The 19,300-nt window shown below is 35.2% G+C and overlaps 3 protein-coding genes across 4 annotated transcripts; 1 reads left to right on the forward strand and 2 right to left on the reverse strand.

Moving 5' to 3' along the window:
* The first annotated feature begins 1,042 nt into the window (after positions 1-1,042).
* On the forward strand, positions 1,043-8,431 carry LOC110628977 (calcium-transporting ATPase 2, plasma membrane-type). Of its 2 annotated transcripts, XM_021775795.2 has the most exons (7): positions 1,043-1,321; positions 4,081-4,135; positions 4,218-6,166; positions 6,276-6,434; positions 6,988-7,159; positions 7,263-7,561; positions 7,852-8,431. In XM_021775795.2, the coding sequence occupies exons 1-7, from the start codon at positions 1,148-1,150 to the stop codon at positions 8,089-8,091; spliced, it is 3,048 nt and encodes a 1,015-aa protein (XP_021631487.1). In that variant the 5' UTR covers positions 1,043-1,147; the 3' UTR covers positions 8,092-8,431. The 2 variants fall into 2 exon arrangements, with proteins under 2 accessions (XP_021631487.1, XP_043805629.1); XM_043949694.1 differs by lacking the exon at positions 1,043-1,321 and adding an exon at positions 3,122-3,336 and having other exon boundaries at positions 4,081-6,166.
* A 68-nt stretch (positions 8,432-8,499) lies between these two features.
* On the reverse strand, positions 8,500-14,145 carry LOC110628976. Its single transcript, XM_021775794.2, has 5 exons — positions 12,994-14,145; positions 11,901-12,365; positions 10,706-11,764; positions 9,727-9,907; positions 8,500-9,557 (listed from the first exon to the last, which is right to left on the reverse strand). The coding sequence occupies exons 1-5, from the start codon at positions 14,062-14,064 to the stop codon at positions 8,575-8,577; spliced, it is 3,759 nt and encodes a 1,252-aa protein (XP_021631486.1). The 5' UTR covers positions 14,065-14,145; the 3' UTR covers positions 8,500-8,574.
* Positions 14,146-16,624: 2,479 nt separating this feature from the next.
* LOC110629656 (cyclin-D5-1) lies at positions 16,625-18,915 on the reverse strand. Its single transcript, XM_021776731.2, has 5 exons — positions 18,444-18,915; positions 18,231-18,317; positions 17,856-18,147; positions 17,630-17,763; positions 16,625-17,463 (listed from the first exon to the last, which is right to left on the reverse strand). The coding sequence occupies exons 1-5, from the start codon at positions 18,714-18,716 to the stop codon at positions 17,236-17,238; spliced, it is 1,014 nt and encodes a 337-aa protein (XP_021632423.1). The 5' UTR covers positions 18,717-18,915; the 3' UTR covers positions 16,625-17,235.
* Between the last annotated feature and the right edge of the window lie 385 nt (positions 18,916-19,300).

Here is a 19,300-nt window from a genome sequence, read left to right on the forward strand (position 1 = left end):
ACGGGCTAGACAGAGAAGTCAAGAAGAGTAATGAAGTCGTATGTATGTAATAGTTAGAATGTGGACATGACAAATTGTATAATGATGTATAGATATGTAATGTAACAGTATTGAGGTTAGAAGTGTGCTTGACCATAGCATATTGTAATCCCTTTTCGATATATGATCTTAATGTTTATTGATGTCTATGTTTAGCCAACTCAACACTTGTTATGCCACCCATTGGGGGCATTGAGGAGATCCCACAGAGGGGTCAAGTTTATGATTATGACTATGTTCAGTGCATGCACAGGTTGAGTTTGGTGTATGATAGAATGTATGAAAGAAAAGTTTTAAATTTTTATGTATGTTTGTTGATCATGTATGGAATTAAACAGGTTTACAGGTTGCATGTCAGGCTTGCTACGGATCCCGACGGCCTTAAGTCGATCTGGATCCTAGCGCCGGTAGCGGTCCGATTTTCGGGTCGTTACAAATTCATTTTATTTTAACTAAAATTATAATAAGTCCGACATAAAAATACATATTGAGGTTATAGATTGATTTAATATTCATACTCTTCAAAATGGTTGAAGTAATATTGACATAATTTTAAATTATATAATATGACTCTTGAATTATATATATATATATATTAAAATTTACATTTATTCAATTATTTAAATATTTATACATTTTTTTTTAATTTTATGGAAATCTCAATTTAAATTATTATTTTTGATTTCATCGTTGTTATATAGCTTCAGCTTATATTAATAGCTAGGCTTAAAAATTTTTGAGGTTAATCAGCATTGATGGTGCTTTTGACTCTGGCTATGCGGTTCCAAGAAACCAGGATTTAAAGAGACGGTTACAAGCTCTCGGCAATGCTCGCGCTCTTGCCATTTGAATCGCTATTTTGTTTGCTTATCACTCCAGTCACACTCAGAGACCCAAGCTTCAACCGATTAACAAATGCTTTTTTCTTTTTCTTCTTTTGTTTCCTGCGCTTTCTCACCTCGCTTTCCTGGAAATGACCACAGAAAATTCGTCTGACTGAAGCTCTGGTTTCTTCAATATAACGACGAAATTTCTACTTATCGCGTGGATCAGTTTGTATTTAAACGTCGTTTGGAGTTTATTGTTATTGTGATTCGAGAAGAGGGAAATGGAAAGTTATTTGAGTGAAAATTTTGATTTGAAAGCGAAGCACTCGTCTGAGGAAGCTTTGCAGAAATGGAGGAAAGTGTGTGGAGTTGTGAAGAATCCGAAGCGAAGGTTTCGTTTCACTGCCAATCTCTCAAAGAGAACCGAGGCCGCTGCTATGCGACAGACCAATCAGGTACAGATATCAATCGAGTCTCATGAGTTCTGCTGGTCTGGAAGACTAATTTCCTCTATTATTACCCAATAATTTCTCACCTGAAGCTATATGTTGTCATATTAGGAGCCGCGGGAGAGTCAGAATTTTTTAGGAAAATTATTATTTAGTTTATATCATTTGAAAAAAATTTTTAATTAATTTTTTAATTTAAAAAAATATATTAAAATATTTATTATTTTAAAAATATATTAATTAATTTTTTTATTAATTTTAACCGTTAAATATTATAAATATTAAGTAATAAATTTTTAAAAATATAAGATATTCATCAATAAATTTTTAAAATTATAAAGATTAATAGTAAAATATTTAATAATAAAATTAATTAATAAATTTTTTAAAATATCAAAATATTTTAATATATTTTTATAATCAATAAATTAATTAATAAATTTTTTAGTATTATCAAAATTAAATAATAATTTTTTAGGAATTAATTTTATTGATATAAAATAATTAATATTAATATTATATTTTAAAAAATATCAGAATTAAAATTTATGTCTAGACTAAAAAAGAGTTTGAGTTTAGCTTAACGTATTAATATTAAGAGTGCATCTAATATAAGGTAATTTTATATAAAAATGAATTTAATAATTATTTGATTAAATGTTTTATATTCATATTTATATATAAAAAGTGTATATAATGAATGTATATGAATGGACATACATTTAATTTCATAGTAGTGAAATTCATTTTTATATGAAATTGTACTCACCGTAATTTCGCCCTAATATTAATAACTTACGGAACTATTGCAACTCGTTCAATCAATGAAAACAAAAATGTGCTTATTATATCATTATATCCATTAACAAATAAAAAAAAAATTTCTTTTACTCATTTGAATACTAATAAGCATTAAATAATTTTTTTCTTTGAACATATTAATTTTTGGAGGATTTGAAAATAAAAGATATCTGTTAAAAGATAGTAAAAGATTTTCATTTATATAAAAAATTTATAAAATATAATATTTTTTATAATCCTAATTGATAAATTTTGAAATTTATATATTTTCATATGAAAATAATTTTGTAGATTTTATATGATATTTTAATTTTAAGTTATTAAATAAGTTAAAATTATTGTCCGTATTTTTAATTTAAGTTAAAGTTAATAAAATTAAAAGAATATGATGAAATTGAAAAAAAATAATCTTATGTTGATAAGAAAATCTAAATTATTTTTAGATGGTTAATCACTAAAATAATACTCATTTGGTTGATAATTTTTATTCGCTTTTTTTTTAGAAAGATAATTTTTTTATTAATTTTTTAATCATATACAATTTAAAAATATTAAATTTTATTAAATATTAAAAATATTTTAAAAATAAAATAAAATTAAATAGTTTTTTAGTTTATAATTTTTATTTACTTTATTTTATATATATTAAAAAATATAATTTTTTATTAAATTTTAAAAAATATTTTAATTTTTTTAAAAAATAAAATAAAGTTAAATAGAGTTATAATAATTAATTTATATGTTATTATAGTTTAAAAAAGTGGATAATAATTGTAAAATAATAAAAAAAATAAAAAAATTATGAGAATGTGGGAGTAATATTATAAAAATTAATTTAGACGTTAATATAAAAAATTGAATAATAATTTTGAGGGGAGAAATAGATAAAAATTATGGGATTCTTATCCCTGTAAATACATATATACAACGAAATTAGGAGGGCGGGTATCCGCCTCTAGTTACGAGTTAAGACTGGGTTGTATACAATAAAGGCCACAAGTCGAAGAAATTTTGTTGATTTGCTTAAATCGGGTGCTTTTTTCCGCCTTTTAAAGATTTTGTAGTTTAGTTCATGGGAAAGAGGTGAGATTCGGAATTTGGATAATTGTTTGAAATAATGAACAAATAGAGATTCGCTTGTCTAATTTCTCCTGGGTTTGAGAGGGCAAGCAGTGCGCTTCTGACTTTCTTCAAAACTGGACACATTCTTAGCATTTCTGGTATCGACTATTACACAAGTATTTTCCGAAGTTATATATGCTTCGTTTCACTAATAGCTTATTAGTTTAGCGGGAACTACTGGCATTAAAGTCAGAAGAAAAGAAAGTTTTTTGTTGACTATCCACCAATAATACTCGCATATTAGCCGGCGATACATATTCATTTTGTGCGGGAAAGAAGAAACTCTCCTGAAGTTTCAATTATTATTTACATTAATGGGCTCAACATTCTTCGATAAAAAAAAGGGCTCAACATTCCCATCTTACTGATTTCCTTGACAAGCATGTACTAGATTGATTTGGCTGTTATTTGGTTAATTAATTCTTGTCCTCATTTAAAATGCATAGAAAAGCTTACTGGTGTTGATTTACGTAGATGGGAATAGTTTTCCTAATTCAATTATCATTCATTATCTTATTAAGAATTGTTGTGTGTATTTGATAAAAAAGCTGAGCGAGTGTCCCCATCCACTTTCTCCTAAGATGCTTCCTTTTCTTGCACACCTTGAGGAGATGTCAAAACTTTCCTGCAGATAATGAGTCCTGATATTCTAATGTGTTTCTGGAATCTACTTCCACGTCCTGTTTTGGTTGCTTTCTGATACCTTATTATTTGTCTCAGTACCAAATTGTGGTGACAATTATAACATTTCAACTTGGTGTCAATGTTGACCAACAAAAAAAATTGTAAAAGCTTGGTGTTTGTAAGGAGGATCTTACTTTTCTTTGATGTTGAATATACAGGAGAAGTTAAGGATTGCAGTTCTGGTTTCCAAAGCTGCATTTCAATTTATCCAGGGTGAGTTGCTTTGTAGTGTTGAAAACTTAAAGCTAGTAAATTGGAATTTTTTTCCTGTTCACTATTAATGCAATGTTTGCAGGTGCATCCCCTAGCGACTATACTGTACCTGCAGAAGTCAAAGCTGCCGGTTTTGAGATTTGTGGTGATGAGTTAGGATCCATTGTTGAAGGTCATGATGTAAAGAAACTAAAGTTGCATGGTGGGGTGAACGGGATTGCAGAAAAGCTCTCCACTTCAACCACCAGTGGGCTTTCTACAGATAATGATCTGCTGAATCGTAGACAAGAGATTTATGGAATCAATAAATTTGCTGAAAGTGAACTTCGGAGTTTCTGGATCTTTGTTTGGGAAGCCCTTCATGACATGACTCTAATGATACTTGGAATGTGCGCTTTCGTGTCTTTAGCAGTTGGAATTGCAACAGAAGGATGGCCAAAAGGGGCTCACGATGGCCTTGGAATTGTTGCAAGCATCTTGCTGGTTGTGTTTGTAACTGCAACAAGTGATTATCGTCAATCATTACAATTCAGGGATCTGGACAAGGAGAAAAAGAAGATCACCATTCAGGTAACAAGAAATGGATTTAGGCAGAAATTATCAATATATGATTTGCTTCCAGGTGATATTGTGCATCTTGCAATTGGAGACCAAGTCCCTGCAGATGGGCTTTTTATCTCAGGATTTTCTGTATTGATTGATGAATCCAGTTTAACAGGGGAAAGTGAGCCGGTAATGGCGAGCTCTGAAAATCCTTATATGCTCTCTGGAACAAAGATCCAGGATGGATCATGCAAAATGTTGGTTACCACTGTTGGGATGAGAACCCAATGGGGTAAATTAATGGCAACCCTCAGTGAAGGAGGAGATGATGAAACCCCATTGCAGGTGAAATTGAATGGAGTGGCGACCATTATTGGCAAGATAGGCCTTGCCTTTGCTGTAGTCACTTTCGCAGTCTTGGTGCAAGGTCTATTTAGCCGCAAATGCCGTGAAGAGTCCCATTGGATTTGGAATGGAGATGAAGCTTTGGAGCTGCTGGAATACTTTGCAGTTGCAGTTACAATTGTTGTCGTTGCAGTTCCAGAGGGGCTGCCACTGGCTGTGACATTGAGCCTTGCCTTCGCCATGAAAAAGATGATGAATGACAAAGCCCTTGTCCGACATCTGGCAGCTTGTGAGACAATGGGATCAGCAACAACTATCTGCAGCGACAAGACTGGGACACTGACTACTAATCATATGACTGTTGTGAAATCATGCATTTGCATGAACATAAAGGAACTTGGTCAATCTGACAAGGCTTCAGGCTTCTGCTCTGACATACCTGCTCCTTCTGTGAAACTTCTGCTGCAATCAATATTTAATAACACTGGAGGTGAAGTTGTTACAAGTAAAGATGGCAAACTTGAGATATTGGGAACACCCACTGAGAGTGCTTTATTGGAGTTTGCCTTGTCTCTAGGTGGAGATTTTCAAGAAGAGAGACAGTCGGTCAAACTTATTAAAGTTGAGCCTTTCAACTCCACAAAAAAGCGAATGGGGGTAGTGGTGGAGCTTCCTGAAGGGGGCTTGCGAGCCCACACTAAAGGTGCTTCAGAAATTGTTTTGGCTGCCTGTGACAAGGTGATCAATTCAAAAGGTGAAGTTGTCGATCTTGATGAAGCATCACTCAACCATCTTAAGGTTACAATTGATCAGTTTGCTAGTGAGGCTCTTAGAACTCTATGTCTTGCCTATATGGACCTGCAAAATGGATTTTCCCCAGACAATCCTATTCCAATTTCTGGGTATACTTGTATAGCAATTGTGGGTATAAAGGATCCTGTTCGCCCTGGTGTCAAGGAGTCCGTCGCGGTTTGTCGTTCAGCTGGTATCACTGTTCGAATGGTTACTGGAGACAACATAAACACTGCTAAGGCTATAGCTAGGGAATGTGGAATTCTTACTGATGATGGTATAGCCATTGAAGGCCCAGATTTCAGAGAGAAGAAACAGGATGAATTGCTTGGACTAATTCCCAAAATTCAGGTATTATTCACTTTATTATTATTATTATTTTTGAAATACTTCATAACAACCTCAATTTCTCAGTAATCTTTTTTTAAATAGGAAACTCAACATGTGGATTCATTTATAGGTAATGGCACGATCTTCACCTTTAGACAAGCATACACTAGTTAAACATTTGCGAACTACATTTGGTGAAGTTGTTGCTGTGACTGGTGATGGAACAAATGATGCCCCAGCTCTTCATGAAGCAGACATTGGTTTAGCAATGGGCATTGCTGGAACTGAGGTGAGTTTATCCTCTCCGAGAGTAGCATTGTTTTACTGCTTCAATTTAGGCACTGTGATGCTGAAAAGTATACATATATCTCATCAGGCAAGCGTTTCACTGAAGCTCTACTAGTAATACCACTGTTTATTCGGTGTGTATGTGTGTGTATATGTATAGTTCATATTTTAAATGTGTCCCAACTGTGGCAAGTTCCTTGATTTCTTTCCCACCACTAGAGCTTTTCTTCTGATATTTGTGTTTAAGCACTGGCTTTTGAAGTCCAGATAAGTATATACAGGGAAAAACCAAAATGGGATGATGAGATAGAATAAGAGCTTGATGCATCTTTGGAAATTCGACGGTAGCACATCAACTAGGGAAAATTTGGGTTGCATGGTATCATTCATGAACAGTAAGGATCATAACCTGACCAAGGAGTGGGGACAGGGCTGTGTATTTCCCTGTGTGTAATTCTTTTGTTTTACATAATAGGCAGTTCTCATCAACGGGAGTTTCTAAAATTGGTGTAAAAGTAATTGCATAGTCTGACTAATTCACCCCCAAATTTCAGGTGGCCAAAGAGAGTGCTGATGTCATAATTCTGGATGATAATTTCTCTACAATCGTGACAGTGGCCAAATGGGGACGTTCAGTTTACATAAATATTCAAAAATTTGTACAATTCCAGCTTACAGTTAATGTTGTTGCATTAATTGTCAACTTCTCCTCAGCTTGTTTGACAGGTAAGACAGTCCCTATACTTTCTGCGCCTTTCACTTGTTGCTTTTCATTCTTTTGTATATCAGAAACCAGTTTGTAATGCTTGTGTACGAAACCATTTTTTAGGGAGTGCTCCCCTCACTGCTGTTCAGCTTTTGTGGGTAAACATGATCATGGATACCCTGGGAGCCCTTGCACTTGCAACAGAGCCACCAAAAGATGAACTAATGAAACGCTCACCAGTTGGAAGGAAAGGGAATTTCATCAGTAATGTCATGTGGAGAAATATCCTAGGCCAGTCTTTGTATCAGTTTACAGTAATATGGTATCTTCAGGCAAAGGGGAAAGAAATGTTTGATCTTGAAGGCGAGGATTCTGATCTTGTCCTGAACACTCTTATATTCAATGCCTTCGTCTTTTGTCAGGTAACCTTTTCTAATTATCCACCCATTGTTTTCTATAATATAGCAGATATATAACAAAATTAGAATAACAAGGGGCTTTTGGACTTGCCTTTTGCTGATAGTTCCACAAACATCTCTGCGTTCTAATTTCAGCCAGGATTTAAATTTTATTGCATTTTTTTTACTTAAGAACAGCTCACTGGTGTATTCATTTTAATATCCACGAAAAATAAATATTAAGCATGTGATAATTCCATTTCTAGCCTTATGGGAAGCTCTCATTGAATAAACATTTGATTTCAACTGTGCAGGCATTCAATGAGATAAGCTCGCGAGAGATGGAGCAAATCAATGTTTTCAAAGGCATACTGGACAACTTTGTATTTGTTGCTGTTCTTGGTTCTACTGTCATTTTCCAAATCATAATTGTGGAATTCCTGGGCACATTTGCAAATACGACCCCTCTTACTTCAAAACAATGGTTCCTTAGCGTACTCATTGGATTTGTAGGCATGCCAATTGCTGCTATATTAAAGATCATCCCAGTATAATTGGGATAAGAGATGCTATCTTTTGAATTTGATTACTGGTTTTTGAGGTTCCCTCTTGGCAGAAGATTTATCAAGTAATGAAAATTATGGCACCGGAAAGTTCTCTTAGTTTGTGTTCAAGAGCAGAGAAAAGGAGAAATTTTGGAACATCAGAAAACCAAAGGGTTTTGTTAGATTCCATTTTTCCTCTTTATTCTCACCTTTTTCTTCGGCAATCTAAAAGATGCTGGTAGTTTTGCATGCATCTTGTAGATGAAACACAAGTTTTTTTGTAATGCGGGGGCTGCCGATATTATCTGTTCATGCAAGGGACTTTTTCCTTGAATCATTTACTTTCTTCATTTTTATTGCTCCAAGCTATTGTCAAGTTCTGGATTGAGAGGAATTCATGGTTAGATAAATCAGCTGTGGATACGAAATTAAATACTATAGTATTTGAATAAAATTTTAGGTTGGAACAAAGTGAGACAAAAATAATTCCATCTATTCTTCCATCACAGTAAACCTCCCAGTTTCATAAATATGGTACAACCAAACAGGTTCAAGCAATGCTCTGGTACTAAGTAATTTCTGCCTTGAATCTTCATTGTTTTGTTCCTCAATTTCTCTCTCAATCTGAGGGTAAATGTTTGGCAGAGAACTCAGCATCATATCAAGTTCATTCCAAGTTTTGTCTTCTTGGCCTACTAACTTTACACAGACAAAGTGTAGGAGCCCCAATACTAATGCAAAGTCCTTCCTTTCCAGGCCAACAACTGAATGGGCCAAGAAAATCACTCCAACAGCATCCAGCATGTTAAGGTTTCTTTTCAACGCTAGAATTATCATTTCTATAAATTTCCTAAACACAGGAAATTCCTTTGGTTCTGAAATTTTATGATCATCCTCATCTGGGTTTACTTCACTCATTTCAAAGAGCTCAGTCTTTGCTAAAATTGAAGGCCATGATGGACAATGGAGCTTAACTTGAGATAATGCTCTCATATATGTGCTTTCTATTGGAGTTTGTTTGAGTATGGTTCCTGAACCCAACGCAAGAATCAAATCAGGCAGCCAAGACTTTGCAACTGCAGTAAGCTGTGCAGCAAAACTAGAGCCCAAGTAGATTTCAATTGCGGTGATTAGGTCAAGCATATCATTGGCTAGTTCAAAAGCTTCTGGTGGAGGTGGTGAAGCTTCAGTAGTGTCTTGAAGTATGAGATTGAGTAACTTTGCTGCATAGCTGAAAGAGCTCTTCAGAGACAGAATACTGACTTTCAAATAATCCTCCTTAATTTGCAGTCTTTCCATATATTGTCGTCCCAAGACAAAGATGACGTGTTTTACATATGACGATGTAAAACTTAAGCACCTTCTATGAAGATGAGAAAGAAAGCTCATTGCAGTGAAATCTACAATGAACCGGAGAACTGCAGTAAGCATCTTCAGCTTATTTGACATTATCTTCTGTTCATCGCGAAGAGATCCTACATAAAAGTTGCAAAAACAACTAGTGAGTCACAAGAATGTTTAAGCATATGTACAGCATTCTGGATCTCATTCTATGATCAAGGTCTCAGTTTGCAGTCATTACCATTCTCAAATTAAACAGCAGTCCGAAAAGCAATGTATTTATCACTCTCGTTGATTACTTACCATTAAAATTTGAGTCAGAGGCGTCAGGTTGAGGCTTCTTTTGCTTTGCTGCCTGATTGACCTTCTTGGTATCTTGTTTTGAGTCTGCAGGTAAATTGCCAGACATTACAGCATCATCTGCTGCAAGCAGCTTTTCAGTACAGTTAAGCAGGTGATCTATTGTGTCATCCAACAATGTCCGCTGAAAATTTGAAAGGAAAAAAAAACAATAGAAATATATCAGCAATGATATTTTTTCTTTTTCTTTCGTTTACTATGTGGAGGGAAATTTCCATATCTGTCAAAAGTAAAAGTAGATGTTTGAGCATTTAATGGGACGAATAAATAGGTGAACCAACAAAGATGTGCTCCTTTTTAGAACTTCACGAAAGTTAAGCATTTATCACAATTTTGTGCTTATACAATGATAAAATATTCCCTAGGCTAACATGTCTGAGAACTAAGCATTTACTTTAAGAGGTCAAACCATCTTGGTCTGGCTTCAACAAGGATGACCTGAAATCAGTGATTACTGGTTACTTGTTTTCTTTATCAACTTTAGCATTGGACTATTGCTAGTGCAGGAACAGACTGTTGTTGCAGCTATACAAAATTTGGCTCTAATGTATTCTCAAAACATAATAAATTCTCAACACCCTTACTTCCCAAATGTTGAAGAGAAAACTACTATGGCAGAAAGAGGCATCCAATTCTACAATGACAGAAAGGGCAGTATGCTTTTCACGTTGTTAATTCACAGGCAAGCAAGAGATTTCTGTTCTCTTTTTGTATAAAAAAAGCCAAGGCAACAGGATCAAACTAATTAAAAAAAAAGTTTTGAAAATTGTAACTGAGCAACATAAACACTATTTCACTAAAAAATCTCTTAGGATTTTAGCCAATGACAAAAAACATGTGAGAGTAAATTTACCCTGAACCTATTGTATTATAGAGGCAAATTAAAGTAAACGCAAATTGAAAAAAAAAAGGAACTGCTTGCCTCCGGAATTGATGAAGAGTCAGTTCTATCATTCTTCTTCGCACAATGTTCGTTGGTTCTAATGTTTATATTTTGAAGAGTCATGTGCAGCGCAAGAGTGGTATATGCCAATAGAGGAGAAGTTTCCATGTATTCACAGAATACACATTGCAAAATGCTGACCTCTGAGATGACCTTTAAAGCAAGAAATGGAAGATCTAGAGATTGAGACTCTAGTAGAGCTTTCCGTGTGCCCTCAGTAACAAGAAAGTCTTTTATTTGCCAGCCTATTCCTGCAGCAATTGAATAATCGTCCTCAAAATCAGATGCAGTTTTTCCGCTAACATGTTTCCACTTAGCTGAAATTTTGACTGAGCCGCCTTTCTTCCTTCTTCCAGGGGAAATTCTCTGCTTTGGCAGTTCAATCCCAAATTTGACATGGCAACGATAGGCAGTTTTTTGCAAAAGCTTTGTTTGAGCCTCAAACATATCATTGAAAGCATCACAAGCCAGCAACAATTTGTGGGCAGACCTTACTTCAGCTTGCAATTCCGCATTCTCAGATATTCCACTACAGTTAGTTATGAGGTGCATACATTCTGTACTGAGGCTAGCTATATCCTCTGGACAGACAGCAGAAAAAATGTTGAGTACAGATGATTGAGCGCACACAGTTGATGCAACAGCAAACATGCACTTTGCTTTTCCACCAGAAAACAACTCTTTAAGGGCATCATTATAACATGGCTCAGCAACTAGACTGTTGCAAAGATAGGAAGCAGCAGCAAGTAAACCCTCAATTTGATCTGCATCTAGCTTTTCATGTGATAAAACCAAATTTACCAATGCTCTGACTAGCTCCATGAGGGACTTGAGAGATGCCCCTTCTGACACAGCAAATTCACAAAACTTTGCCCCAGCCAAGGGAGACCTTTTGATAAGAGTAACACAACGATTGCATGCCTCTTCAGTGCTTACTTTTGAGGGAAAGTATGATGGTATAAGCAATCTTGTTATCTTTTGAGCAACCTGAGGTTGATCATTTGCAAGTGTTGACAATAATACATCTAAACCCACAATCTGAGATGTATATCAGAACAAAATCAACACCATCATCATCATAATAATAATAATAACAATGCAATAAATATGGAGAAAGTGCGTCGATAATAGTGTCATAGCTAACACGAAGTAGGAACTTCAGAACGCTCAATACCTTGTTAAACTGGAATGTTTGAATATCTCTTATAAAGAGGAGGAGATCCGCAATAGCAACGCGAGTAGAAAGGACATTATCCAACATCAAATGGCCTAATCTTGGAAGAAGCACTTTCAGAATTTCATGAGATTGTGGATTTCCAAGCAAGTAGACAAGTCCATTCAACGTGGAGAGCCTAACCTCATTGCATGTATCATGTGACATTTCATCACAAATTTTTGTGAGTATCTTTGTAATGTTTGATGGCGGTATGATTTCCCAAAATAAGTTAAGAACACGGCAACAACCTTCTACTGCAACGACTCTCACATTTGGACAATCATCCAGTAGCAATCTCTCTAGCAAAAAGAACTGTCTGTCAAGCATTGTATCTTTAACTTCTTTTGTTGCATCAGGATCTTCAAGGGGGAACAAATCTAAAAGTAAATGCAATGTATTAAGACGAACATTTGAATTTGCAACCTGTCAGAAAAACATAAACTATATATTAACCAAAATATATTGCATAAACCAGTTCTACAAATAAAATTGCACATCGACCAATATAAGTAGATAAATTTCAGTACGCAATTCAAACTCAGATGCAACTATAACTCGCACCCAACAACCTGCTGGCCTTAAGGTTAAGTTTTTCAGAAAAGAAATTCCAAAAGGATGAGTAGAGCACATCCAATTAAGCCTTCATTCCAACGAAAGTGCATCAGCATACACATGACTCGCTTTAAAAGTAACAAATCAGTCTAAATTCAGACTTGACTGAACCGTCTAAGAATCTTTTATGCAGTGTCATTAAATTGCAACACCATTTTCGAACTACGAAGCTTCACAGTAATCAATAGCCAAGCATTTCTTGCATGATATTAAAATAAAATACAGACAAGCTATGCAACCACTCGGACAAAACTAGAAACAGTATCAGACGAACAGTGAATTTTTTTACCACTGAAACAAGTTTTCTTCCAATAAAGAACTGGCATGCAATAAAACAAAGACAATTATAGTGTCACCTAGATATTAGGAAATACATACCCATCGTTCTGACACTTAGCTTTTTCTTTCTTCAAAATATGGTTCATAATATATGACTTACCTGCAGCGAGCGGAATATAACAGGCTCAGCAAGACGAAAAAGCAATTTCTCCACTCCATCAGTAATCCTTTGGCTAATAAACCCTCCCAAAACCCTCCTAATAGAAGCTCCAAGCACTCCTGAATTCGCGTGAATTGCGCCCTCAATCACGCCCTGCAAAAACCCATTCTCAATCTCATTCTTCAATTCTCCTGGGGCTGATTTCCAAGCCCTGAATAAAACCTCTCCATACGCCTCCGAAGTTGACTTTCTTCCGAACGGAATCTGCGACCTTATCATTGCTAATGCGTCCTTCAGTAATTGCATACTCAACCCGAATATAAATGCTAGAAACCGCCTCCCATCCTCTGTTTTCAAATACAGAGGCGCAATGACGCATCGCATCAATAACAACTTCAAGTCATCTATGCTCTCATCTTCAAAATCCAACAATGCGAAGGCCTCGCGCAGAGCATAGACCCTATGAACATCCAGTTTCCTTTTTGAAGTAAGCGACTTCGAAACAAAAAACGGAAGAGACTGAGAAATGAGCATTTCTCGACCTGGTAAAGTCTCCTTCCAATACACTTCACACAAGCTCGCTATTTCCAATAACAAGTTGGGATCCGATTCGAACATAACCAAATTATCGTGCAATGATTGAACTGCAGGTAACAAATCCGAGGGTGAAAACGCCTTTTTGGGATGCGAAACACATAGAAACACGACATGAACGAGAATTTGGAGTTTCTCGGGAGTCTCTTGCTTACCGCGGGTCACATTGAACTCAATTTTTGGGGAATTAGGTTTATTTTTCCGGGAGGACCTGCGGAGGCGCTTGGAGGGAGGGGACTTGGCGAGGTCTGGGGAGGGAGGTTGGGGATTCTCTAGAAGGTTCTGGAAAGAGAGAATGGAGTCGGAAATTGAGTGGTGGAGGGAAGAAGGGAGAGAAGAGCAGAGGGGAGAAGAAGCGGGGATGGCGTGGATTAAGGTTTTGAGAGTGGATTTTGACGATCTGAGATTGAGTTTTCCGGCGGAGGAGAGGAAATCTTCGGCTGAAGATCGAAGAGAAGAGCGAAGTCTCTTCTCCATTTCAGAGGCAAATTTTGGTTTCTCTGTAATTCCGTTCTCTTTTTCGAAAATATGGGAAGCGGGAAAGTGAGAAGCCGTCGATTTTTCTAATTTCTTTTTTCTTTTTTGAAAAGTGATTTTTCTAATTTCAAATAATAAAGAATTGCTAAACTTGCGGGCTGTGACATCTCTAAAATGACAAACCAATTAGATGAGTTGAATACGATAAGAACTCGATTCTTGTGCAACCGAGACTGGCGGTCTTTTCCAATGTACCAGAACCGTGTAGCTCTGGCTTGATTGAATTTCAAATGGATAGCCGGGCGCCAAATCTTGGGCTTTGGTTGATTCTCCAAAGCCCATATAGGCCCATTTATAAAACCCAAATTAGTGGACTTGGGCCTGGACATGGATCAGTTATATCACTAGGTTTTTTTCACAACAATTTTTTTTTATCAAATAACAAATTTCACCTATTAATTTTCTTCTTTTTCCCACCTACTAATCAATCTTGCCATTGTATAACCATGCACAATGTGATTCCGTTTACATATTTTGAATGATTTTTAATAGCAATTATTCACATATATTTATTAATGATATTGTATAAATAATTACTCTATAGATTAAGTATTAAAAAGAAAAAAATAGAAAAACTATTTAAGAAAAAAAGGAACTAACTGGGCAGTGTATGCATTGGTACAATTGAGTGAGAATTATTTGTGGGGGATATTATGAGATGTTTTTGTCACTCAAATAATACATGTGCCAAGATCTATTGGAGAATGGGAATGGGATACATGTTTTGACCCACAGTGTAGCTAATGATATCAACAAGCTTGATAATATTTTCTTGGTTTTGAAGGGACAATGAGTTTGAGGCATTCATGGGTTTAAAAGGACAAAAAAGTCACCTGCAAAACCAAGCAACTGATGTGTGAGAAAGCTCTTCTAAACCCATAAAAAGAAAAGAAAAATCATCAAAGGTGAACGATGAATTTATTTTCAATAAGAAATTATCATATTATTCAGTAACGGACACCATATTTACATTTAGAAGAGACGAAAATATTATTTACATTTTGGGGATAGTAGTTAGTAAAAAATAAACTTGCATTTAACTTATTAAGATTTTAGAAGAGTGACAATCTCTGTCTGCCTCTTTTAAAACCGTCATTGATGTCATTCATAATCAAAGTTGTATTTGATCCCTCTCTTCCATGCTTCCAAATTGGCAAATTGTCCAAAAGCCATTTTTTTCCCTTCAAACAAGAGAGAAAAAAAGAAATGATTCTTCTTTCCAACATCACAACACAACTCTACTCAGTAGTACTCACAATTCTATGTGGATGTTGATGTGGTCCATTCACTGATTTGAGCATCACAGAGTTTAAATTGCAATACAAAATGAGACCCACTTTTGCAGCTTACACATTAAGTGAAAAATTTTCAGTACTATTAGTCACCATCTTGATTTCTTGACACAAGGGTCAGGTTCAGGTGTGAGCTCAATCCAATTGTTTTTTGCAGGTTGGACCATACATCCTTCTGCCCTAATCAAATCAAGCACTTATGGCTGGATTATTGTTTCCACTTTTTCTTTTTTCATGCAATCAAGCATGGCTTTCTTTCAATACAGTCCATGATTCTCCACAGTGCACTCTTCCTTTTTTTTCCCAAATTATTGCAGTTCAAGACAAGTCTGATTTTGATCTTTTCTTGGTAAATGTCAGTTACTTCTTTGAGCTATAACTTGATTAATGATATAATGATTTTAACCCACAATCACAAATGGGTCTATTAAGGCCTTACTGCTGCTTAATTACTTGACCATAATTTTCTTTTTGCTAAGAAGAAAAGATAGAAACAGAAAAATCTGGGAACTGGGAAGTGTTTAACATGATGATTTCGAACAGAGGAACACAACTTATGAACAGTGAACAAAGCCAGACACCCACAAGCATTTCCAGTGTCTCCTATAACAGGGCAACATTGCAAGAAATACTGCAGACAAATACATGTGTAATGTGTTTGTACAAATGCCAGACTGGATATTCTAGGATCCAAAATGGAGGCATGTGGAGAGGTGGAGCCTCTGACACAAGTTCTTTATTTTTGCTATGAAGCTTATGCCCCCTTTCCCCCCACCTCCCCTATCCACCAAAACAAAGAGGCCTCTACCTTCATCATGATATTTTGGGTCCTACAACTACCAACAAAAGGAGCAAATATCAGCATTCACATGCACTGGTGAAAACTATGGCCACTGGGATGCAATAGGCTCAACTAGAAACCTAGAAATTTTTTAATTTCTGGAAATAATATGGGTTTTTCTTAATTTTCTTTTTCATTCATCCCATCTGATCAAAGCATATAGAGTTGTTGTGATGCCATGATCCCCAAACACAGTGCTATACAACAGTGAAAAGGAAACTTCCTACTCATGAAAGAAGAAACCACCCAAAATTCCAAACTAATCTTACCACATCCACCTTTGGCAAAAAGAAAGGGAAAGAAAAGCAAAAATCTAAGCACATCCACCTTGATATACTTTTTCAATGGCCCAAATATAAGATAGATGTATCAAATCAAACAAAAACAATTCTTCATTCCTCATGGCTTTCAGCCTTTTGAAAGACAGAAGCAGCAACCAAGAACCCCCTCAAAAGCTAGGGTTGCAGTGATGTATACATCAACATATATTTCTTTGTCACAAAACTTTGATATAAAATAAAGAAAAAAAAAGGATAAAAAATACAACTTCTCCAGGAAAAAAGTGGCAAGGGACAGTGGGATATTCATCAGAGCAAACAATACAAAGAATGCTATGGACAAACAATCTTCAGTGGCCATCTGCCATTTCTTGGCCGGACTCCAGTCACCTCCTTTACTTCTTCTTACTGATGGTTAAAGCTATCCCTTTCTTATTTATTTACTTTCCCATTTCTCTATCAAAAATCCTCTTCTTGGGTTGTCACTTGGCTGAGACTTTTTTGTTGGGTATTGGAAAATGGAAACCCAATCATCAATGTCAAAAATCATTCCATTAAATGCCATATAACAACACTCATTAGACCTATAATCCAACCTAAGTAGAAATAATCAGTTTTTATAGAAAAATAAAATAATAATAATAATCCTACATTCCAACTAATGAACCCAATTCACTTCCCCTTGTATCAAAATCACTGACTATGAAGGATGATGGATTTTCTTTCCTGGACAATTTTGATCAGAATCATTGTAAGTGAGTCTTCTTTTAGTGCCACCTCCAGAGGTAGTGAAGCAAGAATTCTCAACAACAGCAATTGAGGAACTAGAATGGATTGGAGATGTTTTAGGAGAAAGAAATTGCTTTGGTGTCTTAAGTTTTCCCATTTCTATTTCCTGCATTATAATATAACAGGAAAATATATGCTCCTGTTGCAGTGAAATATGAGATAAAAATTAATTAAGATGAGAATTAATTAATAACCAACATCATTATATGTTTCTCTTCATTAATTCACAAAACCATGAGATTTTTTTCTAGGGTAATAAAATAAAAAATAATAATAATTTATTCATTCAAAGTAAGAATTCTCACATTTGCCAGAGAACCCCATGATGAAATTACTTTCATCTTGAGCTCCAATTCTTCTTTTGTTAATTGACTGTAAGATGCAGCCAATACTGCAGCAGCTGCTACAATAGATGGTCTATGATCCAGCAAATTACTCTCTGCAAAACTAAAATTAAAATTAGCAAAACCCAGATTCAGTAACTTGACAAATCAAGAATCTAAATTGGCCTTTGAAATTTTTAATCCCTACCTTTTATCAGAGCCAAAATAAGTTCCACAACTCTAGAGAATGTTTCCTTTGGTCTAGATTCACCACAGAATTTACTGATGAAATAATGTAGATAAGAAAAAGGAGTGGCTGAACCCATTTTCCACTCCAAGGTATTCAATACCAGCAACTCCATTCTTTGAATCACTTTGTTTTCAAAGCAATAATCTTCCACTGGAAACTCTGATAATGGTGGAACTCTGCACTCCTCCATCTTTGCTGCTAATGACAAACAAGCCACGGACAATAATCGAATAGCCCACAATTTCCCATCCTTCAAATAAAATCAAAACATCATCCATTAATCAGAAATGGGAAATTGCCCAACAAACTCAGGAAAGGGTTTCAGTTGCTTACATCAATGGATCTTTTTGACAGAAACCGATCAAAGTAAGTCACTGAAAGATAAGCTGTATGAAACTGGAACCCGAAGATAGCTCGCGTCTAAATCAGAACAAAAGGAAAAGAAATTTCAGGAACTCAACCCATAAAAACAAATGAAAATCAAAACAGAGAAGAAACTAAAAAACCCAAAATCAAAAGATGGGGTGGGGAAGAACAATTACAGACATTGAAAATCCATTCAACAGCATCCAAACGAGCACATTTTAACCAGTTAAAACTGGTGGTTGAGCAATCATTATAAGTTGTAGATCCTAAAATCGTCTCCCTTTCAACCATTTTCTCAATGTATTCAATCTCATCACTCTCTAAAACACCAAAAGAATCAATGTTCATGTCATAACAACAAGTGTATTCATCTTCACTCAGATTGAAACAAGAAGCTTCATCTTCTTGACAGAGGAGACCAGACAGAGACAGAGAGGTACCAAAGTCATCCATGGTTCTACAAAATCTGAAAGAGGAACATGGGTATTTGTAGTATTTGAATGAAACTGGCAAAACAATATTGAGGAAATCTAGAGAGTGAGGGAGAGTGAGGGAGGGAAAGATTGGAGGGTAGCGGTTTTGGTGCCGCCATGATTAGTGGATGAGACAGAGAGAGGCGTTATTTTGCTGTTACGGACACTTGTTAAGCCAATATTAGTATTCTACGTACTCCCCAAATTCATACAATCCTTGATTCCAGCAGTTATTAAAATTAAGAATCTTTTTTTAATTTAATTTAATTATTTATTCTTTGTCAATTTTTTTAAATAAAATATTTTTTTTTTAATTGGATGTGCTTCAATTTTTTATTTCTAAAGAAATTGGTATTCCAAGGTTTTGGACAACTTTACTATAATAAATGTTGCATTAGAAAGAGGTATTTTTTTCCTGTAATGTTTTATTCTAAAACAATAGTATTTTTTTTTGTACTTTAAAAATAATAATTTTACTTTTTTTATAAAAATATTTTTAAAAAATATTGTTTAGAGGAGAAATAATTTGTTATTTCTAATAGAATTACTAAATTACAGTAAGTT

This window comes from Manihot esculenta, chromosome 13, assembly GCF_001659605.2.
Source record: "Manihot esculenta cultivar AM560-2 chromosome 13, M.esculenta_v8, whole genome shotgun sequence".
Classification (NCBI taxonomy): domain Eukaryota; kingdom Viridiplantae; phylum Streptophyta; class Magnoliopsida; order Malpighiales; family Euphorbiaceae; genus Manihot; species Manihot esculenta.